Source organism: Trachurus trachurus (genome assembly GCF_905171665.1).
Source record: "Trachurus trachurus genome assembly, chromosome: 21".
Taxonomy (NCBI): Eukaryota; Metazoa; Chordata; class Actinopteri; order Carangiformes; family Carangidae; genus Trachurus; species Trachurus trachurus.
Window position 1 is genome coordinate 25,989,623 of NC_139899.1, and position 26,996 is coordinate 26,016,618.

Sequence of the window (26,996 nt, forward strand, 5' to 3'; positions counted from 1 at the left end):
TAGTGGATCGTGGGGGTGTGTGGGGGGGGTTAGGGGGGAGTTACGGGGGGGCAAGCAACACGCCTCTTTCACAGCTGCTGCAGAATAAGCTACAAATAAGACACATGCATGCACGTGCACACACATGCGCGCACACACACTTATTCAGTATCGCTCATCATGCTACATCAGTTTCTGAATTTTTAAATGCACATGGAAAGATTGACACGTGTGTTTTGGGGTTTATATGTAAATTACTTCGCCAAAGTTGTTTTTCAATGCACACACGATTGAAATTCTGTAAAAAATGTGAGAAAATAGTTAAAATATGGATTAATAATGTTCACAAATGTGTTTCTGATGCACACAAAAATGTTTCTTGTTTTAAATTTATATCATGGAAATCTGAAAATGTTAGCATTTGAAAGAATTTGCAATTTTCAAAAACATATGTATGTATATAAATGTGACAATAACATACATGTATGTTGAGGAAAATTGCAAATTCTTTTAAATACAAGTTTGTGGATTTTCATTCTGTGTATATATTTAAAACACAAAATATTTATGTGTACATCAGAAATACATTTGTGAACTTTATCCATTTACATATGGATTTTCTTCACTTTTTATAGATATATCTTTGTGGACATTATAAATAATTCAGTGGCGTCATTTACACATGAATCACAAAACACATTGGTGGCTCCCACTGTGTGTTGTTTTTTTATTCATTTAGACACTGATCTGACTCCATAACGTCACAGAGGGTGAAGCAGGCTTTAGGTCTGCGAGGAAACTCTCCCAGATTCCTCCGAGTGACCATAAACGCATCACGTTCGGCAGCAGCAGTTTTCAAAAAAAATTCACTCATTTCAACTTTATTTAAAAACAAAGAAAAAGAAAAAAGACTCAGACAGTAAGCCTCAACATCTGTCTGCCTCAGCTGCCTCATTCTGTGCCAACTCAAGTTCAACTTCTTCCCTCAGAGGTCACTGTTACAAATGTCCTTGTTTTTGTTTTGTTTTCAAAGAATTGCTTTACTGTTACTTCATCTTTTTATTGTGACAGATCATTTCAAAAGTCACCTTGACCTGCACCGGCCGAGTCGACAACAGGTCGAGTGTGCGTGTGTGTGGAGTTTGGTTTGGGCTGAATTATTTTTTTTTCTTTCAAGTTTTTATTCTGATCCAACACTGAACCACTGAGTGAGAGTTTCGCTCTGGGCCGCCCTCACACGCAGTGGAGGATTAGAGCGGTTGGATCAGATGAGAGAGAAAAAATATTGATGTTACTTATTGTTTATTATGGGATGGCGGGAGGGGAGGGAAATGGAGGGAGGGGAGGGAGGGAACACAACACAACACATAGTTTCTCATGTTTTTAGGGAAAGAACTGATGAATAAAGCGACAGAAATCAAAGGTGGACGTTGGACGGACCTGAACCTGTCGGGTCGAGTGTCAATCAAACACACACATATGCATACACACACACACATATACACACACACTAAGCACAATTTTACAGCTGTTTTGCAAAGATCAGTCCCACGGTTGCATTTTGAACTTAAAACCAGCCTCCTCTGTCCTCCGGAGGCCACGTTCACACAAAAAACACAAAAGCAACATGTTCTTCTTACAACAGCCAAAACATGTGACAGTCTGACTATGTGCAATACAAGAAAAAAAAATTACATGATATATAGTTTTCTAAACACTTAATATCCTTTTTTTTTTTTTTACGTTTAGTACTGAAATGTACAAAAATATATTGGTTTATATATATATAAATATATAAATATATATATTTTCCTTTTTTTCAGTTACATCATGCTGCTTATTATTATTATTATTATTATTATTATTATTATTATTGTGGTTAATATTATTTACATTATTATTATAATTTTGTTATTACATGTGTACCTGTTTTTCTTTTAAAGAAGTGTTGTTGCCGAGTGTGCCTGGGCTTTGAAAGTAACGAGCTATGTGCCTTTTTCTTATTGAATGTTGGAGTGTGAGTCGTCGCCGCTCGATGGCGATGATGATGATGATAAAGATGATGATGATAAAGATGGTGGCGGTGTTAGACTCCTCCCCTCGCGCGGCCGGGCTGGTCCTGAACGCAGGAGAGGAGGAGGTGTGGAGGTGTCTGAGTTCAGAAAAGAAAGAGAGAGAGAGGGAACAGACTGGAGATAAAGTGAGAGGAAGAGGAGGAGCGAGGCAGGTTGGCTTCAGGAAACGAAATTAGGGGGGGGGAAAAAAAGAAATAAAAGAACGAACACAAACAGAACAGTTAAACTTCAGCAAAAAAAGAGTTAGTGTTTGGTACATTTTCTTTTATTTATCCGGAATGACCCACCAAAGTGTCGTTTTTAACGTTCGACTATACAGACCTGTGCCATGTTCTGTGTTGGTGACACTTATCATCCAGTATCAATCATCCTTTTTGTGCTTATTGACAATCGGTAATAATCAATAATAACTGCTCTCTTTTTTTTTTTTTTTATGAACTGAGCTTGTTTGGTTGATGATTTATTATAAAACCCAACTGTTCCAGCAGTATTGTGAAGTTTAATGACTTAATGACTGGGAATGCCGAGGAAGTCCGAACTTTAACGTGATTTCTCTGATGCATAACTGGCAGTGGAGTGGTGAAAAAAAACAAAAATGTGTGGATAAGATTTGTTACAGAAGATTTGTTGTTTTTTATTATTATAATTATTATTATTTTTGCTTGACAATGTATTGAAAGTTTGTTTTTTTTCCTGTAAATGTGCCTTGTGTTCTACAATGAGCAGCACAATCTTAAAAAGATTCTTCCTCTTCTTATCGCCTCTTTTTCACAGACCTCCTTTTACCTGTTATTACTCAGTGGACGAGGAGAAACCGACAGAGCGCCGACACTCAAACACCGGCTTCGTTTACATGCACCAATGTTATATTGTTCTTATTTAAAGGCTGAAGATAAATGTGTCTTTCTGTTGCTACTGTCTGTGTTATTGTAGGAAAGGGGAACTGATTTAAATCAAGTTGTGTGTTCAGAAGTGTTAAGTGGCACATCACAGACTGACAAAATATTTATTGATGCTTTAAATGTACACCTTTTTTTGTTTTTGTTGTACAACATAAAGAAACAGGAAAAACAAAAGGAATCAGATGTCAACAGAAAAACTAATTCCAATTCAGCAAACAAATTAATTTTATTGATCTTGTCCTTTTTGCAAAAGCATTAATATTTAGTCCAGGTTACATTAGCTCAGTATCACACTGGTAATCCATTGTGACTAAGTAGAGAAGCCCATCACTGTTATATTTACCACTGAATACACTTATATCTCTGTGCACTTCAAATGTATACATCTCTGTTTCTGTTGTTAAAGAAAAAGATGCAGAAAATACAACAAAAGGAAGCAGAAAAGCCAGAAATAAACAGCAAAAACTATTTACGATCAAATAAAAACACTAATTTCAGTTTTAAAAAAAGCATAAATCTTTGATCTGGGTTACATCAACTCTGTAGTTCTGTATCACACTGTTAATCCAATGTGAGTAATCACAGGAGCCCATCTAATTTTATATATATAAAAAAAAGTCCATCTTTGCCGAGACTTTCATCACAGATTTGCTGCATGAAAACACACAAATAGTTATTAGTTAATATGTTTTAGCTGTTTGGGGGCAACTTAACCTGCATGTGAACGAAGCCGGTGCTGCCTGTGTTCTGCCTTGTGTCCATCCTGGATGTGGTGCCTTGCTCAGAGGCGCCTGGTAGAGCAAGATGGGCGTTGCTCTCTCACTTCTCCTCGTCCAGTATTATTATTATTTCTCTGTCAGCCGGTCCAGACGTCACAGCCGACGTCCTTCCACTTCTCTAAACCTCACGTTTACTGCGCTGTCGATCCACACCGACCACACCGGACGGACTGCTGCGTGACAAATAGCTTTATAACCGAGAGCCGAGCGCGACTCTCTGCAGAGTGTGTGTGTGTGTGAGTGTGTGTGTGTGTGTGTGTGTGAGTGCCACAAAAGTGTGTGAGGTTTGTTGTTTTTGTTTTCTGTTTTTTCCAAGGTTAGAGAGTGATGACTGACAATCTTTGACTGACTTGATCTGATTTCTTCCTCGTGTGTCCTTTTTTCATTTTGTATTTTTACTCTAAGGAGCCTCTGCTCGTCTTCGATGCTTCTTAATGTATGATACAATTCTGTTACTCTTGAATTTATATTTATACAGATATACATATTTTTTGTATCTTTCCCCCCCTTTTTTCAATTTCCCTTGTGCTAATGTTCAAGCATCCATGTCTACACAGTATTATAGATGATGTAATGTGGACAGCCATCTCTTTTTTTACATTTATGTATGAACTGAGAATTTGTAAAAATCCTTTACAATCCTTGTGTGTAAAATGTATGTATAAATTAAATTAACCAACTTGGACTTGTGCGCTTCATTTCGGTACATTTGCTGTTTAAACAGAAGGTGACACAAATAATTTTTAAGTGTCTCTGTGTTGGTTTTGACTGAGATCTGACTTTCACTGAAGAAATATTAAGTCACTTTATAACAGAGCCTCTGGCCCCTGAACCTCAGGATCATTTGAAAGTATATTTTACATATAATAACAATCAAAATGCTCATACAGCAAGATTCAAGAAGATTTATTGTCATCCCAAAACATGAGGCACATGAAATAGTGCTGAGGTCCTGAGAAGCAATAATGAAATAAATACAAATACACACACAAATGAATTAAAACAATAGACTAGAATAATTATTATATAAAACAAAATAAAAAAGTGCAAATGAGTATAAAAAATACAATTAGATATTGATAAATAAGTATGGGTATAAATATAGTTATTGTACTTAGAACGTGTCTTGTCTGCAGCAGCACACATTTAACTCATTTTTTACACTATCAATAAGTACTTTTTTTATAGCACCTTTCATTCAAGAAATTTATGAAAAAGGTACTTTACAACAAAGAAATTAACATTGATATTAAATACAAATCATTAACTTTAATTAAGTGTTAATGAAATACCTAATAATTAAATGAAGCTTAAAGCAGAAGTGAGTGATATATTTGTGTTAATATAAGTCTTAAATAGTTCCGACAGCAATCACTTACATAGAGTGTTTGGACTGAAACACGGGTCTCTCAGTCCCTCTGCTCTGCTCTGAGCCGAAGAGAAAACATTTATCGTATCCTACAGTTTTTATCCAATGAGGAGAGAGAACGGCATGCAGGGCTGTGTGTGCAGCCAAGGGACGCCGTGAATGTGGCGACGTAGCGACGAGGACTGTTATGGTGCGTTCAAGGAAACTCGTATTTTTCCGACCGTGAAGTGGTACCAGTTCGATCTGGTACGAGTTCACCGGTCGGAAGTTACGAGTGGCCGTTATAGTGACTTTCACCGGTAAAACAGGTCGGAAAAACACGAGTGGGTTGCCTGGAACGCTACAAAGTCGTAAGTTGTGACTTGAAGCTGTAATTTACGGTTTCAAAAGCCTGCCTGGAACGCAGCATTAGCGAAAACGACCGGATCACTCACTTCTGCTTTAAATCTGTGGTAAAAGTTATAGAAAGCCAGGGGTGTAGATCCGATGTCAGGATTGGGGGGGGGCACAAAAGTGTTTTTTTTTTTTTTTTACCCGTATGGAACTCATACCATGCCACCATAAATCACAACTTCGTAGAGGCTCACCATATCATTCAAAAAGTACTGCACAGGGAATCATTTATTGTGCTTATGTAGCCGATGTCGATCTGGCCCTCTGCGTTGTGTTTCTCACGGCCTGCCCTAGGTGGGGTTCGATCCCATGACCTCCCGCACCGGAGGCGACGATGCTAACCTCTTCGCCAAGAGGTTGACAACCACTTGGCGGGTTGGTTAGCATGTCTTTTTTTTTTATGGGTGGAGTGAGTGCACATCCGTTACACTTACCTTTCTTGTTTGTTTGTCCTAAACAGCCGACAGTGCGAATCACTGCTTACTTAACTGTTAGTTAGCCTAAATCATAATTTTAAGGGTCTCGGGTATGTAATGTCTACTCACGTTCTTATCTTTCGCCTCCCTCAGACCCTCCCACTTCCCCAATTCTTCTCACCATCTTCCTTTTCTTCCAGTGTAGGGAACTTTATGCATGATTAATTGATAGCGATGAATATCAAAATATGAAGCCCTAAGTTTGAGGGGGTCGTTTCTTTAACGCCTGCTGATGTCATCAGCGTCTGTGTAAGAAACTACCCATTCATTTGCATCGTAGTGGAGGAGACCAGAGATGGGATGTGGAGTCAGAAATATCCTATTTGTCAAACATTGTTTGTTCCACCATTTCAATCTTTTTTTTTTTTGGACGTGAATCTAAATGTGAGGTCTGAAAATACATTTGTTCAATTTTGAATAATTTAGGGTATTTTTATTGGGGGGACAATTCATGTTTTTCAGAAATTGGGGGGGACATGTCCCCCCTGTTCCCTCTGGGATCTGCACCCATGAGCATGTACAGGGTATATACAGGAATCTTAATACCCTTTTAAGACTTTTTCAAGACCTTCTCAATATTTTTCAATAGGCCTACCTCACCGCCACTTCAAGCTGTAACCATTTACATCAGTGACACTTTCAACTTAACAGTTTTAGTTTGTGATAAAGACTTTAGACCACTATGATACAACAGAATTCAAAATAGGTTGGGGTTGGAATAGTAAATCAAAGGCAAAGTTTATCAAAAAAACAACAACACATTGCATAAAATGAATAAATTCACACACTTTCACAATGTTTTTTAGGACTCAACCTCTTGGACAGCTAATTCAGAAAAAATACCTGCAATGCATGAAAAGACTTTTTAATAGGCCTACTAAAAAAAAACTCTCAGCTCCGTTGCAGTTCCCTCGGCCTCCTCCTGGCGCTGAGATGACGGCTGCTGCTGCTGCTGCTGCTCCATCGCTGTAGCTGTGATCCCACAATGCAGAGCGCATGGCGCGTCATTGGAGAGGGACGACAATGATGGCGGCGGTGGTCGGTGCATCAGAAGTGATCACACAGCTGGAAAGCGCTGCCAAAGTTTTAATGGTGAGAAAATCAGCGTTAATTTTTTTTTAAAACACCTGCGGGCGGAGAAACAAAACTTACGTGTGTTTTTTAAACTTTGTGTCTTTGTGCGTGAGTTTTTAACACGTTGGTGCCTCCCGCCGCCGCTGTTTGTCATGTTTGTTTGTCTCCTCTCTCGGGTTTTCTGTTGTTAAATGTGTTCAGCTATTTATTCTTACAAAAACCGGAGGGAAACTATGCGTGTCGCTATAAAAAAAAAAGAAAAAAGACATAAATCCGCTCTTCATCGTTACCGATACCGTGAACGTTACCCCCACTGTGTCCTCGTGTACCCTCCTCCTCCCTAAAATATATCACCCCACGTTTGGACACTTTATTCTTTCCAACGCGGCTCAGGTTTATTATTTCTCCATAAACTTCACCCATTTCAGCTGTTTGAATGAAGTTTCACTACACTACACCACCACAGACACACACACAGCTGCAGCATCTTTAGCTTTATAGCTTTAGCTTTTCTAGCTCAGCTTCCATTAAAAAACTCACGTTTCCATCAAGTGTTTGCCCCCCTCTCTCACCCCTCTCTCCCTCTCCTCATGCCCCCTCTCCCTCCTCCAGCCTCCATTGGACCAAATGAACACACACACATGAGCAGCTAGGAGCAAGTGGCTAACCATGTGTGTGCAATGCATGTCATGAGTGTGAGTGTGTGTGTGTAAGCTAGCTGCTGCTGCTGCTGTCTGCTTGGTCTTTCCTCCTCTTTGCCATGTTGCTATTATATACAGTATATATTATACAGCTCTGGAAAAAATAAAGAGATCAGTTCCTCTGGTTTTACTATTCATAGGTATGTGTTTGAGTAAAATGAACACACTTGTTTCATTCTATAATAACCTACTGACAAAATTTCTCCCAAATTGGAAATAAAAATATTGTCATTTAGAGCATTTATTTGTGCAGAAAATGGCAACAGGTCAAAATAACAAAAAAAATCTGGTGTCTTCAGACTTTGTATATGCAAAGAAAACAACACAACCTCTACAACACTACTTTTTAAATTTAGGAAGAGTTTAGATTATCAAAATTGGTGGAATAATCCCAATTTTTAATCGCAGCAGCTAAGTAGAGTGAGGTGTGCTTGTGTTGGAGTTCAATAGACACTGGAAACGATGGCTGCCATACATGTGTGTGCAATGCATGTCGTGTGTGTGTGTGTGTGTGTGTGCTGGTTGTGTGTAAATTAAGCTAGCTGCTGCTGTCCGGTTGGTCTTTCCTCCTCTTTGCCATGTTGCTATAATATACAGTATATATATACTATACAGCTCTGGAAAAAATTAAGAGACCACTTCAAAATGATAAGTTCCTCTGCTTTTACTGTATGTGTTTGAGTAAAATGAACACTTTTGTTTCATTCTATAATAACCTACTGACAAAAAATTCTCCCAAATTGGAAATAAAAATATTGTCATTTAGAGCATTTATTTGCAGAAAATGGCAACAGGTCAAATGGTCCTTTCAGACCTTGTACATTATAATGCAAAGAAAACAACACAACCTCTACAACATTACTTTTTAAACTTAGGAAGAGTTTAGATGATCAACATTGGGGGAATAATCCCAGTTTTTAATCGCAGCAGCTCAGTAGAGTGAGGTGTGATTGTGTTGCAGTTCAATAGACACTGGAATCGATGGCTGCCAATGCCTTACATGTAGAGAAGCTGATTTATTAAGAACAGAGAGAGAGTGGTTTCTTTATTTTTTCCAGAGCTGTATATATTTATTATTATCATTATTTAAATACATTTAATGGGTTTTAAACTGGACACAGTGCTGCTGCTGCTGCTGCTGCTGCTGTTGTCTGTTTTTTTTATATGTGATACTGACTGAGACATGTGTCTGGTGTCTCCTGCTCTAGTACAGTAGCTACAAGAGCTTTGCCTAGTGTTGTAGACCACCTAAAGACCCTAAATGGAGGCATTTTGCCCCCTAAAATTTGTTGTTAGTTAGGGGACCACTGCACTCGTAGTAAAACAAGTTAGTCTCAAGTCCTGCAAGACTTTGAGGAGGTCGAGACCAAATCAATGTGAGACCATTTTTAAAGACCATTACTGTATTGAATGCCGGTAATATAAATCATATGGCTTGATATTTACATTATTCCTCCTCACTAAAGAGAAAAGATGATTTTATATAAAATCTAAACCATATTTAATTGAAACAAAGTTTGGATTTAACAGAAGAACACACAGCACAGAACCTGCTGAAGTCTCCAGTCTCCACTGTTGACACTGGTGCAACCAAGTCTTTCAGATGGTGACTCAAGCAGATACTGAGAACAGTTTTAATTATCTTATAGTTACTGAATGACGCAATCCAAAGTGAGTGAGCGACAGAGATTTTTGCGGTTTAAAAAAAAAAGAAGAAGATGCCACTGCAGCTGTGGTCTTGCTGGTCTGAAACAAGACCGAGACAAGTACAAGACCTTGAAAATGTGGTCTCAAGACCGGTCTTGGGTACTACAACTCTAGCTTTGGTGGTCAGCAGGTGTCTACTGAGTTTCATCATCTATTCTGTACTTAGATAATTAAAGCACGTTTCATACATGAAATGCTGCTCAAAGTGTTTTACATTAAAGAGCAGTCAAGTGTGGTAGCTCTCTTTCATATACACGTACTTTTAATAGTGAAGTCGCATTCTTATTTAAATCATGTATTAAGTATGTAACTAAGCTATGTTTTCATTTCCCCCCTTCTCCTTAAATTCATAATCTTTTACAAGTTTACACTTTTATTATTGTAATCATTTCCTCCAGCACTTATTTATTCCTGTCGCTGTTTTTTTTCTGCCTTGTATGCTTGAGCTGCTGTTGATTTCTTCACTGAGGGATGAGTTCAGTCTGATCTTATAAATACAACAACAACACTATTAATAAGTAATAAGAAGATTAAATTAATAATTAATAGATGCAGCTTCTCCTATTTGTTTCGTTGACTGATTCAAGCTGCTTCACTATACGTTTTACAACTCAGGCCGGCTGCACCTGTACAGGACGTGATGTGAGAGAGGGAGTTGGAGCATAAACTGATAAAAGGTCAGATAGGTTACAAGGTGCCAAACCACAGAGCGCTTTAAAAAGTAAGATGACTTTAAAATCGATCCTAAATGCTGTATAGGAAGTCTGTGTAGACAGAGAGGTGAAAAGTGGAATAATGTGATGTTGTCAAACTCAGGATTGAAGTCAGAGTCAGTCATGTAAATGTAGTAAATGTATTGATCTTCCTTTACATCTTGGTGTTTGACACAGAGCTCGTTGTGATATAAAGTCAGGCAGCTGGACAGGACTGAGCTCACATATCTGTCATGCATTATGTTATTATAGATGCACTATGTATGTACACTATGTAATGTACTTTTGGTTTCTCTCCAACACTGTTGCTTAGAGTCAGGAAAAAGCTCGGCTCTTGTTTCACTTTGAACCTAAAACTCTGCTTTCCTTTATTATTATTTATTTACTTTTGCAGCCTTTATCACATAGTTGATTAAATAATAACTGACAGATAATAAGTGCAGGAAGATGCAACAAAGGGTCTCAGCTGCAATCAAAATTATCCAATGCCCAAAAAGTCTGGATACTTTGTAAATCATAGATTAAAATGCATGAATTGTAAAACATTTAAAAACCCATATTTAATTGTTTAAACTGAGAAGTTTCATTGATTTTTTTTCCTCTTTTAATTTTTTTTTATTGGCAACCAGAGAGTCAGAAATAATAAATCACAATCAAATTAATCATAATTACCAATTCATTTTTCAATTTTTATGAATTAAAAAGTGAGATTGTTTTTTTGTTTTTTTAATATTATGTGTCTATTTTCGATTTGATGACAGCGTCATGCTTTAAAAAAAGTTGAGTCGCTGCACAAAATATAAATAGAAGCAGCATGTGATGATTTTTAAAACATCTAAACTCCATATTTACTTGGAAATTGGACAGTTTGTGTGGAAATTTGTCGCCAGCAACAAGTTTCAAAAAAACATTGGGACAAGTTCTGTTGAATAATCTCTTCTTTTGTAATGTCATTGTTTAACACAGCGTCCTTAACTTGTTTGGAAACGGGGTTGTATGTCTTCATGTCATCACCAGTGAGAAGTTTAGGCTCCTCTCTGGTCCCAAAGGTGTGTGTCTCTGTGTGTGTCTCTGTGTGTGTGTGTGAGAGTGTGTGTGAGAGAGTGTGTGTGTGTGATGAGGCAGTAAAGTCATCGCTGCGTGCTGCCGGTGAGGCTGCTGAAATGAATGGCGAGCAGGTGGCCAGTTCCAGTAGTCGGTCGTACGGAGCTGCTAATCCGACAACAAATCCACACACACAATAATTGTGCGTGCGCACACAAAAAAACGACACATGAAAGCAGCTCTCGAGCCACGAGAAATGACAAACCTGCCCTGCACATGTCTCCATCAGTCATCATGTTGCAGGCGGAGCTGCACGCACACATTCAAACATGGCAGGACAGTAGATGTGAATTTGTTTTTATACATTTTCCATATCATTTACTGCAAATTAAGTTTTTTTTTCTATTTGTTTCACTCTGGTTCTCGTCTCTTTCTTTTTTTCCCCTTCTTTTCATATTTATTTGCTGTGTTTTGCAGCAGATTGTATAGAGACACAGGTTGCAGTTATGACTTATATGTCTTTTCTACTGAACCCTTATAATCAATACATACAAATTGGAAATGTCAGGTTGTGCCATTGCTTTACGATGCTGACAGCCAAACTTATATGTGATTTCCCATTAGTTTAAACATTTTGATCCACAGTAACTCCTATTTAGCACATCTCAGTCAGTCTGGTAATTTCCTCTTCATGGATGTAATTTACATTTATTGAAATAATCGACATCGAAGTAAATAAAGCTCGTCATTGAGCTTTAAAAATTTAAATGATCTGTTTTCCAGTCGTGTTAGAGTCACTGTTTCTGTTATAAGTCTTGCTGTGTTGTGTGTGTCCGTCTTCATCGTAGTGTGCTTTAAGTGTGTGTGTGTGTGTGTGTGTGTCCGTGTCCTCAGATAAAAGGGTCTTTCTTTCCTCTGCTGCCTTCAGCCGCAGAGTTGCTTTTGCAATCAAGCCTGGAATGTGACTTTCCTGCTGAGCTGCACGATGGCAACACTCCTCAGTAAATGTGTGTGTCTGTGTGTGTGTTGCTCTTTCTCAATTTTATCATCACACATTTTGAACTCTCTATTATTATTATTATTATTATTATTATTATTATTATGGAGGGTTTTCTGTGTTTTTTTTGTACTTCATTAGTTAAGTATGAATCCGATGTCGACATCATTCATGCTTTGTCCCTCATGGTGGTTCTGGTCCGTAATGAACTCTCTGAGCCTCCAATAGAAACCGGCCTGCTCCCCATCTGTGGCTGCTCCTCCTGCTCCTCCTGCTCCTCCTCCTGCTGCTCTCGACTTTCGCTCACAGAAAAAATTAGTTTCTCATCTCTAAATGCTGATTTTGTTTGTTTACAGGCACCGCCGTCCATGGTCAGCACAGAACAGAGGCAGCATGCTGAACACGTATTCCTCTCCTTCAGGAAATCCAAATCCCCTTTTGCCATCTGCAAGCACATCTTAGGTAACTGTTGACTTGTGTATTTAAAATATACATGTGTTAATAAACATTTATTTACATCAAATACACAGTTTTCTTATTATATAACTGGGAGCAGGAGAGTTGGTCCTCATGAATCTCGGTCAAGGGCAAAGCTACAGGTGAAAATATGTTAATTTGTCTTTGAGGACCGGTGATGTCACAAAGAACATAATAAAACATTTCCTGGTTTTCCAGTTTTTATAGCCATTTGAAAATGATTCATTCCATCAATATTTTTTCACATAAATAGATGTAGAAAATGCCACAAACTAATTAAAAGTAGTAAACCATTTACAGTACAGTACAGTACATATCCTAATTCATGGAAACAACCACCTGTTGTCCAGCTGCTTTTCCTTTTTCCATTAGCAGTTTCTCCTTTTAGCTTTTCTTATGGCTGCAACTTGTCATTTAATGTTATTATAGATTAATCTGCAGATTATTATTTTTTGGTCTCTGAAATCTGAAAATTGTGGGAAAATGGAACATAATAATTTCCCAGAGCTCAAATGTTAAATTGTTCAAGGCTGAAACAGTTGGTTGATTAATTGATTGGACAATTGCAAGAAAATGTATTGATTCATCATCATTTCTCTAGCAAAAATAATAAAGATACATTTTTTCCCCTTCCAGCTCCCCAATGTCAGAATTTGATGTTTGTTTCTGTTGTTATCTAAAGGGGCTTTTGGATAAAACAATTTAAGGTGTCTGTGATTAAAGAAATTATGATGACTAATATACTTTACATTAACTAGGACAACACTTCTGTTTAAATCACTAGCTGGGTAACAGTTTCTATCCCTAATGCAAGTTAATGCAAACTACTTAAATGCTTGTATTTACAAATTGACATACTGAGTCAAAGAGCATAATAGTTTCCCCGGTAATCTGTTTGACATCTTCTTCGTCTCCTGCATCAAACTCATCTTGTCTCATCTCTTGTCTCTTCTCTCCCTGTGCAGAGACCAGTAAAGTCGACTATGTGCTGTTCCAGGCCGCCACCGCCATCATGGAGGCCGTCGTACGGGAGTGGATCCTGCTGGAGAAAACCAGCATCGAGTCGCTGCGGGCATTCCTCCTCACCTACGTCTTACAGAGACCCAAGTAAGAAAAACTGGACATAAAGAGACACTATGAGTGAGACCTGTGAGTGTAGCGTGTTTGACCTTTTATTGACCTGCACTGAGTGAAGTGGTGAGAGTCGCAACAACATAAATAGACCTCAGCTCCCGTTACGTAAGTTTACAGAGGAGGAAACTGTGCAGCAAGTCGAGGGGATTAATATTCATCAACAAAGATTTTCCATAATTTATCGTGCAGATAATAATTATAATGATAAAATCAGGGTTGTTTTTTGGGTTAACTCACAGCTTGAGCGGTGGTTTGACTCTGTTTCCTGCTGACTGGCTCTTATATAAGTTACTTCTGGTAAAACAGTGGAAAGCTCCGGTCTGCTGCATCATCTTCATCTTAACTTCTCTCCTTCACCTGGCTTCGCTAGAACAATTATTATGTAGGCTGCTCTTTAAGGTGGAAGAGTATCATTTGCAATGGCAGATAAATATTCCTATATATTGGAAGTTTAATGATGTTTTTAAGCTTGTTAAACTAAGAGTGTGTGCTTGCATTGATCATTTTCACAAAAAGATGGGCACAACAGATGTAGCAGAAGCTAATTTCCATGTGTTGTCCAAACATAAACACAAAGCACACCATACCATACAATAAAACAATGCATACAAAACATCCAAAACACACACCCAACTTTAAACCACATTCATTACAATAGCAAAAAGAAAAGAAGTGCTTGTGTTTACTGATTTGTGCATATGAATTATATTATTTCAAAGTTTCAGGTCATTTGTGATCAAAACATTTAATTAACTTTTGTATATTGTGAAAACAAAAAAAAACAATTAATCATAAAAAAAACAAGACTTCTTAGGCTGACAAGTTTCTCTACAAAGAAAATAAATTAGCATTTTGTCGAATACAATTTTCTCTCTTTACTAATTAAATCCATACTGATGCTTGTAACTCTTAGTTTATAAACAGCGGAGGAGAAGCACAGGTTACAGACGCTGCAACGTCCAGTTTGAGTTAACAAACTTTTCTCCACAAACCAACAACCACAGCCAAAGAAAACAGAGCTGCAGCTGTGACACACACACACACACACACACACACACACACACACACACACACACACACACACACACACACACACACACACACACACACACACACACACACACACACAGCTTCTCTTTCACTTTATTTCCCCGTCCTCAGTCTCTCTGTCATTGTTCACTTCACCTCAGACAATCTCTGTTGCGTTCACTGACCTGTTTCTCTGCTTCAATTAACCCGTCGATCGATCGCCTCTCTCCCTCCCTCCCTCTCTGTTTTTCTGCCTGCAGCCTGCAGAAGTACGTCCGTGAGCAGATCCTGTTGGCCGTGGCAGTCATCGTGAAGAGAGGCTCTCTGGACAAATCCATCAACTGCAAAAGCATCTTCCACGAGGTCGGGCAGCTCATCAGCAGCGGGAACCCCACAGTGGTGAGAGAAAGAGAGAGAGAAAGAGAGAGCGTCGACTGACTCATGTTTTACAGCACGTAACAGTAATAGGGTTGTTTTGCTGCAGGACACGTTATCAAATGTTTGTTAAAACTTCTTGTATAGATGCTTTTTGAACTTGAAGGAAAGACAACTTAATGCACACAGCTTCAAAACTTCACACTTTCTCCATTTTGGACCAAACAAAGACTCGCAGGTTCAGATACTGCAGCAGATCATTATAGAATTCATTTAGTAAATATGTTTGTGTTCTTTTGTGTTGCTTCAAACTTTGCAGGTGAACTGCCAACTGCCTATAGTTTAATTGAGAAATTATGTTCTTGCTTTGACCGATCCACTAGAGAAAAATGTTTCTGTTGTGTTCATTCAGTTTGTGGTTTCTCAGTTATTTAGGTTTGCTCCACACAACGGGGGCTTGTCAAAAGGAAGTGTTTTATTATTACTTAGAGGCTTTTTACCTTTTTGTAGTTATTTATATTTTATCTTCACTTTATTGCAGTGCTTTGCTGAGGCCATATTGAACAATAAAACCTATTTATTGTTAAACAGTACAGTGTTGAGCCTTTGGATAAGATTTTCCTCAAGTGTTTAAATCATATTTGAGGAATCATTGCAAAAAATGTGTGTTTATGTAAACACGAGGAACATTTCAATATCGGCTGCACTGTAATTACAGTAAACCTGGTCGGTGGAGTGAACGCCTCGCTGTCAAACACCGTGTGTACAATTAGATTCAGGACAGTGGAGAGTGATACAGATCATGAGGTGTGATAATGAGATTTGACAGTTTGATTGGCACCGTTTTGTCGACTCTCACTGTAAATTGTGTTTTTTCCCAAAATGACACGAAAGCTTGAAGTTTGTTTCTGACACGTTTGAGCCATTAAGTGAATGATTTCTCAGAAGAACAGGATCAAAGCTTTTTGATCATGTTTATTGTGTTTGTGAATGGATGGAGCACATTTTGTGTTACTGGTTACAGACTTCCTGTTCGGGTTCTGGCTCAGATTACACACACAGAGCTCGGGCTGAAAGTTTAAAAAACTGGCACAAAGGCCGAGCTGCGACCGAAGCTCCAGGCTTGTTCCTGTGGTTGGGAATAAAAGGAGAATCTCTGTTTTTCTCTGCACATGCACTCACATCAGTTTCATGTTGAGATGTTTTTCACGGATGTTTAGATGTTTGTGGCTGCTGTTGTGTAAAATGCTCACGTGACTTTATGGACTGAACGTTGTCGGATGTGAGCTGAGCTGTGTGTGTTGGTGGTACGACTTTGTCTCAGTGCTGCCGTGTTTCTGTTGTTAATCCAGTAGGTGGCACTGTTTCATTTATTATCGAAAACAAAACCCTCACACAGGAAAAAGTCCGGGGGAAAGACAGTGCTGCAGGTTGAATCAGCAGGTGATGTCACTGAGAAAGATGCACAAAATCTAACAGGTCTTTAAATTAAAATCCAAGTTTTAAGGGATAAAAAACCCTTTCAATTAAGAAAGGACTTGATCTGATTCTCTCTGTCTGGTGTTTAAATGAAGAAGTGCTGGAACAGATACTGGATAAATTGATTATTGACAGTTGCACTGAAGGAATAAAAACCTCTGCACTTGACACCAAAGAAGAGCAACAGAGTCCTTCTCACTGGGCAGCACATAAACCAACTTACTAACAACATTTTGGAACAAACCTGCGTTTGTCTGCATGGTTTTGACTGAGGGTTGATATGTTGTGTATTTATTATACAGGGATGCAAACAGCGCGCTGAAAAGCGAAACTCGCTTTTTTCATGACCAATTAGGTGACTTGTGTGAATCGTTCAGATCCGAAGAGTTTTTGTTTTTGAGTTGGGGGGGGTCTCAGCGTCTCAGCTGGGGTCAGTAAAATGTTTTTCTAACAGGCTGACAGTGACAATCACGTGAAACTGAGGCAAACTCATTCATGGTCTCTGATTATACTGGTAACAGCCTTCCTATTCACCTCCAATGTTGACGCGACGTGCGCGCTCGTTACCCAAAGCGGCGCGTATCCGCGTGCAGTCGGTGCGACGGCGCCGCCGTTTTCCCCCCGTGCATGTCCGTTGCTGTGTCAGGCAGGTGTCTCCCACGGAGCTCTGCCCCGTTTCAGAGGTGAAGGAGAGACGTCGCCTCCGCGATGTAGGATGTGTTCAATTAAAGTGAAACTAACACTATTATATTATATCTATTATATAGACCTATATGTCCATTACACACTGAATGAAACATCCCATGTCTTTTATTTATTCAGTTTATTTTAATAGTAATAATTATGACTAACATTCAGTGAAGACCTAAAATTCAGTATCTCCAGTATCTTAGTCTTAAAAAGTCTAAAATTTGAAAATCTAAATTTTAGGCCTTAAAATGTCTTAAATTTGTTGAATTATTGTGTTCAAGTCTTAAATAATTTTAGACAGGTCTTAAATTTTCTTATGCCCACCATGGGTGAGCATTTCACTCGCATTTGCCCCTAAAAAAAAATACATGTGTGAACCGGGAGAATCACAAAAAAGAAAGAGCACAACCTGCGATTGGTCAAAAACTACAAATCCCACAATTCTCTGGCCTCAACAATAACAGTAGGAGTGTAAGGGCCTCGATATACTTGCTGTTAAGTACGCGTACGCGAGCTGCCGCGCGTATCCTGCGTCCGTTTGATGCGTATCCTGCGACCGAACGCACATATCGACGCGAGGTGACGCGACGCAGGATACGCGCGGCAGCTCGCGTACGCGTAGTTTACAGCAAGTATATCACGGGCTTAAGGGAGAGTGGAGGCTGCTGTAGGTGAAAAGAGGAAACAACGCACGTCTGGTCCTGTTCTATGTTGTTCGTTCACACCGTCACCGTTTATTCGTTACGTCCGCGGTGTAAAAGGCCGTGACGCAAAGACGCGATTAGGCGCGAGACGCGATTAGGCGCGAGACGCGGTATACGCGACTTTTTTTTTTTGCGACGCAATACACGCGATTCTTTTTGGGCGACGGGACCTTCGCGTCTTCGTCCTTTTCATCGTGTTTGGTCCCCATGTGTTTGGTGGGAAGACCCACAAGGAACAAACACGAGGAACGCTTTTTTTTTTCGCTCGAGTTGTGACGCGCGACCAAACGCGAGATACGCGATTTATCGCTCCTTTGGATTCATGTCAAAAAAAAAATTCACGAGCCCGCCAACAACTTTTTTTTTTTTTCAAAGGAGGTATCAACTGGACTTAGTTATTTGTCTAGGAAGACGTTTCACCTTCATCCAAGAGGCTTCATCAGTTCATGTAGCATCTGACCAGGCTGGGACTGGTCCAACTATCTGGTGTGGAGACTCAGTATAAGTCCAGTTGCTTTCGATTTAACCTCCTTTGAAATACTATGACCTGGACAAATGAGAATATGCACAGGCCTACAACAACATTTCTGCTCTCGTCAACCATGGTTGAGGTCACAACGCTGCTGTAGCTGCTCTGGAAGTCCGAGACACGTCTGAGGCCAATAACGATAACGTGACGCACAGTAGGCTATACTGTTATGAGACACATTATGCATCCCAACTGTCTTTTTTTAGAGGATTTTTTTTTTTTTTTTTTACCAAGAATGCGCCCAAAAAAATCATGATCCAGGGGCCAAAATTCGAAACAAATATATATATATTTTAATCATAATTCTCATTATTCTCCTGATGTCGGTTTAATGTAAACAGATTGCGCTGATATGCGTCATGTGACAGCGGGGCAGTGCTGCAGCTGCTGTGCTGTGATGGACCTGATCAGACTGGTGGTGGTCCACAGTCAATCAGTCCCAGATCCTCCACCGTCAGCAGATCCCCCGAAAGCCCCCGCAAATAATACATCGACAAGAAGTTAAGTGGCAAGTTGCACCTTTTCGTCGGCTTATTATTTGCGGTTTATTATTTTTTTATAGCCTATATAACGTCACTGCAACATGCGGCTCTCAGTGCTTGTCGGTGTTGTGTCTATAAATTGTGAAATAACTTTTCCTCGATAGAAATATGAGACGTGGTCGACAGGTTTCATTCATCCATGTTTTGGCAGACAATACAAATAACCAATGATAATGAGATTTCCACCGCGCCGAACCAATCATGTGGCTGGAATAGAGCCAGTCAACAGTAACATGTGCATTTGTTTGGGTTGCTGCAGATGTGCACATCAGCTGACACCGCCGGTAAAAGAGAGAGAGAGAGATAATGAGTGTTGTCTCGAAAAAAAAAAAGTAAAGGAGAACTTGGACAAGTGACTGAAAAGACGCGTGGTGCGCAATGGGGACACCAGGCAGCTGGAGCGGACCGCGGTCACGGTGCGGCCGCTCTGCTGCTGCTCACCTCAGTGTGTGCGACAACTCATTCATGGTTGTCTCTGATTACACTGGTAACATCCTTCCTATTCACCTCCAATGTAGACGCGACGTGCGCGCTCGTTAAAGCGGCGCTTATCCGCGTGCAGTCGTTGCGACGGCGCCGCCGTTTTTCCCCCCGTGCATGTCCGTTGCTGTGTCAGGCAGGTGTCTCCCACGGAGCTCTGCCCCGTTTCTACGGTGAAGGAGAGACGTCGCCTCCGCGATGTAGGATGTGTTCAATTAAAGTGAAACTAACACATTTTATAGGCCTATATGTCCATTACACACTGAATGGGATGTTAAATCCCATGTCCTTATTTATTCAGTTTATTTTAATAGTAATAATTATGACTAACATTCAGTGAAGACCGAAAATTCAGTATCTCCAAAATTGAAATATTGCAATGGTTTTTATTTTTTTTTAAAGCATTTTTAATATAGAAATGTTGGCCTTCTGAAAACTATGTCCATCTTCTGTATATGCACTCAATACTTGGTTGGGGTTGAACTACTGGAAATTGACTTTTCTGTGATATTGTTAATGGTGAGCTTATAATGATAGTGAACGGAATAACACATTGTACCACATATTAACTGTATAAGATGATACAGTTTATACGGTGCTGGTTGCAGTCCTGTTGCAGTTCATTGCTTCAGTGTTTTGTTTCACTCTGTGAAGATGATTTAGTTGTGGCACAGAGAGAGAGAACAAGATGTTTTCCCAAAGATTTCAGTCTTTTTTTTTTATGTTTTATGTTTTGTTTTCCCAGCCGTCTAACCACCAACCACCACTTCTCTTAATGTTTTGCAGCTGCTCCGTTTACTTTGTGCATTGCATTGTGGGTCAGTTCAAGCTACATGCAAACTTGTTTTCTGAAATTCTGTTCCTGTCTAATACTCTTGGGTCTTAACTGATGATTCTCGATGTGGTTTGACCCCCATTAATAACACTAACTCCTTGTTTTATAACCTCTGACCTCTGTGTTGCAGCAAACACTGGCCTGCTCCATCCTGACCGCTCTGCTCAGCGAGTTCTCCAGCTCCAGTAAGACCAGCAGCATCGGCCTCAGCATGGAGTTTCACGGCAGCTGCAAGCGCCTCTTCCAGGTTTGTTCTTCCATCTCATGCCTCATCTCATGTTCTCTGTGTGTGTGTGTCTGGGAAGTCGTTAAAAGAGACGGAAACACGGTGTCCTCTCTCTCTGTTCTCGGTATGGTGTGGCAGTCAGACTCTGTAATTCCTCCCCCTTCTGTAGGAGATGAACATAAACTAGGGATGCACAATAACTTTTTTTTCAAACTGATAAGTTTCTGCTTCCAAAGGCCAATACCGATAACCGTTAACATACCTGGAGATAAGAAAGACTATTGAGGACCTGAGATATATCACGACATCAATACTATAAACAAAACCAAAAACAGTTTTTACTCTTTAAATGAAGATATTCTATTAGCAAGCCTTTCAAACATTTGCTAAAAGATATCAAACAAAACTATTTGATGACCGCCGTCATGTTCTCTGTTTACAAACGTATGCACATTGTGCTGCATTCACGTGTTGACGGGAGTTCCCAGTTCCCGGTTTGCAAGCCGTTCTTCCGACCTTTTTATGTTCATATTTCTATGGTTTATGTGTAACATGGGTAATGGGTAAAATACTGTGGATAAGACGTTGATATCAAGTCAAGTTGGCAACTACCAAAATTATGACTGAGTTGACAGGATTTTTTCTGACATGAGGGAGTATTCTGGTGAAAAGAATTTAGTTTTTCCGACTATACCGACGCCACTTGAACGCAGCATTCACTGCAGGCCGTTCAGGTCTCATATATATGAGTGAAAGCGCCTGATGAAAAAAACGTATTAAATAATTATCGGACCAATAAACAGTACCTAACATAAACAGTAACAAAATGTGCAAAATACAACAATATACCTCGTTTTTCGTTTTAAGCCTTTTTGCACTAGTATTGTATTTAAATTATGTTCTGGCTGTTCCTTTTGCACCAGTAGAGTATATTTTTTATTGTTTTAGACATTGTAGGATACATTTTCTCATATAAATTTCCTCCATTTTTATTTATTTCCTTTGCACATTTTCTTTTGGAGCAACCTGGCATAAGAATTTCCTTCGGGATGAATAAAGTTCTGTCTGTCCATCTAACCCCTGTCCCGTCCCGTCCCGTCCCGTCCCGTCCCGTCCCGTCCCGTCCCGTCCTCACTCTCTTCCCAGGAGGAGGGCCTCCGTCAGATCTTCGTGTTGACCATGGAGGTGCTGCAGGAGTTCAGCCGCCGCGAAAACCTCAACGCCCAGATGTCGTCGGTCTTTCAGCGCTACCTGGCTCTGGCCAACCAGGTCCTCAGCTGGAACTTCCTGCCGCCCAATCATATCCTTTTATTTGTCACCGGGCAGGATACCACACCTCTGCTGCTGGCCGGGGTCGTAAATATGACAGTTTCATAGAGGTCAGTCTCCTGCTCCTCACATCACGTCATGTCACTTCGCATTAAGTTACAGTGGTCTTTTGTTTTGATTTCAACCATCACTTTTATTGGTTTGAGTGGAATCTGGCTCTTTGACACGGCTGCACTAAAGTTTCCACCAGAATTCAGCAGGGGAACAAAATAAAATACAAAACCAGATGATCAGCTGATGTAACTATTATAATAATTTGAATTTTTGCTCCCAGACACCTTTATCCTCATCCATTATCAAGGGTTTTTTGCTGATGATACCTGTTTTAGTTTAGTTTAGTTTTATTCGATCTTTTGCACAAATGATTTACAGTCAAGCATCAATCACAATCAATGGATTCCTTAGGTCAAACTTAGTTCATAAATATTACAAAGATCGAAAAGGTGTAGACTGAAGCTATCCAGCTTATGAGTGCCTACCTTTTAATTCATAATTTCAGTTAAACCATTAGAGCTCTTCATGGTTTCAGTGTAACAGAAAGAAGTAGATATCTTATAATTAACAAAAATAAATAACTTAATCGGTTACTAGAAGCATCAATTCTCATCTACAGATCATAGGTTTAATGAAATTGGCTGATAAGCTATCCAAAATTAGGTCAGCAGACAATAAAAAGTTATAAAATGTGTTGCTTTCTAAATGATCTATATGTTATGGCAAGGCAAGTTTATTTGTATAGCACATTTCTGCAATGTTATGATTGAAATGTGGAGATGTTTATAATTTAATCTGAACATCTCACCATCTGCTTTTTGCTTGCCCTGAATTACATTATAAAGTATCCTGGCTTTTAAGGTTTCTATTATAAAAAAAAAAAAAGAAAAAGTCCGGATTGGTGGCCTCAAGTAGAAAAATAAGACGCATGTTGGAAAGATGAGAAAAGAACAGGTTTAAGATATAAAAAGAAAAGATCATTGTCAGTTTGGAAATCTGGCAGAGCGGACAGTTTCAGGTTAAAGAGGTTAAAGATATTAGCTCCTCCTCCTCCTCACTGTGTGTTTTTCCGCTTAGAAGCTCATTAGTTGGGCGAATATAAATGAGTTATTTTGTGTAGATGAGCATGAATTGTCTATAGCGGTTAATGCTGTGTGTGTAAGTGTGTGTGTGTGTGTGTGTGTGGCTTTAGAAATATGTGACACCAGGAATGTGTGTCTGCCCGTCAGTTTAGCTTTGTAGTTCATCTCTTGTGCACACATCCGCATTATCTTTGCAGTTGGCCGCATTGTTGAGCGAACTTAGGCACTTGGTGTGTGTGCGTGTGTGCGTGTGTGTGTGTGTTTGTGTCTCCGCCGGGCTCATTACGGCCTAAATCCCGACCAGCCTGGCATCCTCTCGGCCTGTCTGAGCGGATCTGCGAGTGGCGCTTGCTGCCACCCAGGGCCATGTATCACTTTCAAAGAGGTGTCTGTCTGTGCGTCCATCCCCGTGTCATTCCAGCAGCACGCCGCCGCCCCCGCCTCGGCTTGTTGAGGCTCCCCTTGGTATGCCCGGCATGCTCTGTTCAATATGTGCGTGTGTGCTCGAAGATTGCACTTTTATGCACCGTGCGTGTGCGTATCGTGTATGTGTGTGTGTGTGTGTATTAGCTGTAGTAGCTGCAGTCAATTTTTAGACACTTCAGGAGTTTGATTTCGTCGGGCCGTGTAAGTGAAGCCGTCGGAGCGGTGACATGTGAGGGATCGTCTTAGGTTGAGGTAGAGGCAGGAAAACTGTTGTCATGGAAATGGTATAAGATTCAGTCACTTAGTCTCTCAGTATTTATAGGTTTGTTTACATTGCACAACATGCAATTAGGTGATATCATACCAAGCAGCCAATCCTATCTTTAAAGGGATAGTTCCACATTTTTGGCAGATTCTCCTATCATCATAATCCCTATAGTCATAGCAGTAGGTTAATTTCCTTTAATTATCGGTGCATGTTGTTTTGAGATCCGTGGGGCAGTGATGTGAGCTGCTCAGTGAACACAATGGAGGTGAATGGTACAGGTCCCCTGCCCTGTCCCTCATCAAATACACAATCCAACAACTCCAAAATGCTCTTGTGGGCAAGTTGCGACCTGCACATTCACCACGCTATGAGATAATAACGTATATTTATGTAACATTACGACACACGAAGCAAATACTCTGAACTACTTGTGCTTTTGAAATAACTCTGCCCAGCAGCCGTGTCTGGAATGTAGTTCCGGCTAAGCATTTGCCTCGAAAACAACTCCCTCTCGTAATGTTACATGATTATTTCATAGCGTTTTGGAGTTGTTGGATTGTGTATTTGATGAGTTTGATGAGGGACAGGGCAGGGGACCTGTACCGTTCACCTCCATTGTGTTCACTGAGCAGCTCACGTCTCTGCCCCGCTAATCTCAAAACAACATGCACCGATAATCAAAGGTAAGGAACCTACTGCTATGACTGTAGTGTTGAACTATCCCTTTAACATCCCAGTTGTGTGTTTTGAGTCGTCATGGACACAGTTGAGGATCGCTTAATGAAATCCATAGACCAGACCTCTGACACTGTGACAGGGTAAATTTAATTTAATACTAATTTAATTCTACAAATAAGGAAGGAATGACCTGCCACCGATAAACCACCACTTTACTATGCGTCAATATACTGATATGCCACCACATCATCATCAGTGCACGGCACGCTGGCATTGATCCTAGTGTCTGACCTCGACTCTCTGCCTCGTCGTCTTTGACTTGTACTTCTTTACCCTGCTGTAAAGAGAAGACGAGTGAGACCTTGGCTCTAGTGAGGTGGTATAATAACAGCAGCATTAACTTCTCTTAGCAACGGTTACCTCGTCTCATCAGGGGTTATTTTTGTACTGAGGAGATGACTACCGTACTTTCTCTTACGGCTATTCATACGTTCAGTTGGAAAACGTACAATACCACCAATTTACTATAGTTCAGGCCACCAGAGCAGCTTCAGTGCACCTGGGCCATTGACTCTGTTCTGTGCTGTACAGGAGGGATGACCACCGTTATTCCCTTGTTTGGTGTTTTGAAGATGATGGTGGGCGTCCAAAACTTCCCATGGGTGTTGATCTGGGTTAAGACTATAAAGGCTGTAGCGTCAGTGAGCCCTCATACCCAAAGGATGGAGCCACTGTCATCCAGTTTCTCCACTTATTTTTCAATCTATTGCTTTAAAATTAGTGATGAAGTGATGAGAAATGACGGATGATGTGATAGGAGAGCAGCAGTCTCCATCGCTGTTCATGCAAACAATCATTTTCCACTTTTAATTAATTTACACATCACATTAACTATAATCAAATTATTTTTTCGCATGCATTTAGATTCTTTAATGTGACTACGAGGACTTTCGGAAGTGTTTTCACACTACATTTGAATTGAATTAATTGAGGGGGTCCTGAGTTCACAAGTAACACATACAAACATAGATACAAACATGCATTCAACAAAACAATGGTACAAAACAAACATGCATTCAACAAAACAATGGTACAAAACAGACAGTACAGAAAACCAAAAACAGAACAAAAAAACAAGTAACAATGAAATAAAACAGATGCCTGTTCTCTGCTCACCCCCTCCCACCCACAACCCTGTCCTCAGATGATATGTGGAAAAAATGGAATACACAGAACTGAATATTGTGCATGGATTACACTCAAATTAAAAACATGAACAAGTTGTTCTAACAAAAGAAAAATAAAGATGACCTAAAGCAGTGAAAGGAGGTAATGGATCTCAAAGGAGGAGGAAGATTATTCCAGTCAGATGGAGCTTTATATTGGAAAGACATTTCCCATGATGCAAGACGAACGAAGACAAAAGCATTTGCCAAGAATGTTTTCATTGATCAAGAACGAAAGTCGGAGGTTTGAAGACGTTCAGATACCGTCGTAGTTCCCGACCATAAACGGTGCCAACTAGCGATCCGACGCCATTATTCCCATGACCCACCGGACAGCATCCGGGAAACCAGGAAACCAGGAAATGCTGGGCGAGTCGACCACTAAATAATAATAATATCAAAAAAACTATATAAGACAAAACGATATATTTATCGAAAATGAAACCATTAACAAGTGGGTAACGTAGATTCATCCACATTAATATGAGAGCAAACTTCTCGGGGTCTCTTTAAAGAGGAACTATGCAAGATTTACATTTTTACCTTAATTAACCAGCTTCAGAGTCCTAGTAATGGTTAAATAAATAAGTTGTAACTTGTTCCAGGGAGAATAGAGGCTCTCAACCTTGTAAGATCAGAGCCTCCGACCCGGTGTCCCAGCTCTCGTCTCTGCGGCACCGTGACATAAACGCGCCCCGTAACCTGTAATCTCTTGTTTATGGCAGATAAGACGACACAAATATACACTTCGTAACATCGTATATGATATATAACATAAACCATCGCTGCATGGATTGATTTCTCGCCGGCTTCATTGAAAACATATGGACATGGCCCAGAGGAGGGTTAGCAAAACAGAGGAAAAGATTGTTTGCAATCTGAAGATGCCCTCTCTCTCTCTCTCCAAATCATTAAGGAAATGTAAATGACATATTAGCTGCTTTAAATAAAATGTGATGATCTCCTTGTGGCACTAGTTTGATGCAGGAGCTGCAGCTCTCCGGTTTCCTGTTGTTGAGTTGTCACAAGTGTTGAATGGACCGTCCCAGGGCCATAGAAATAGCGTATAAATACTCAAATCAAGTGGCGTTCCCCTTGAAATGGCGCGTGCATGAGAATGAGAGAGAGTGTGTGTGTGTGTGTGTGTGTGTGTATGAAGCCTACAAGTGTCTGGGCCGTTGTTGAAAAGGGGAACAGATTGATGAAGACCGCTGGGAGGCCAGAACGAGTGTGGCCGCCTGTCTGCAAGTGTCACAACACGCCTGTGTGATGCGATGCGAGCGT

At 40.0% G+C, this 26,996-nt stretch overlaps 1 protein-coding gene across 1 annotated transcript in view; it reads left to right on the forward strand.

Moving 5' to 3' along the window:
* Positions 1 to 6,969: 6,969 nt before the first annotated feature.
* Positions 6,970 to 26,996, forward strand: part of xpo4 (exportin 4) — a gene marked incomplete at its 5' end in the record, with an annotated part of 79,877 nt that continues 59,850 nt past the window's right edge. The window contains 6 exons of the mRNA XM_083997150.1: positions 6,970 to 7,065; positions 12,566 to 12,671; positions 13,652 to 13,793; positions 15,110 to 15,248; positions 20,614 to 20,730; positions 21,856 to 22,008. Coding sequence (XP_083853276.1) covers positions 6,970 to 7,065; positions 12,566 to 12,671; positions 13,652 to 13,793; positions 15,110 to 15,248; positions 20,614 to 20,730; positions 21,856 to 22,008 — 753 coding nt within the window. The remainder of the gene's footprint in view (positions 7,066 to 12,565; positions 12,672 to 13,651; positions 13,794 to 15,109; positions 15,249 to 20,613; positions 20,731 to 21,855; positions 22,009 to 26,996) is intronic.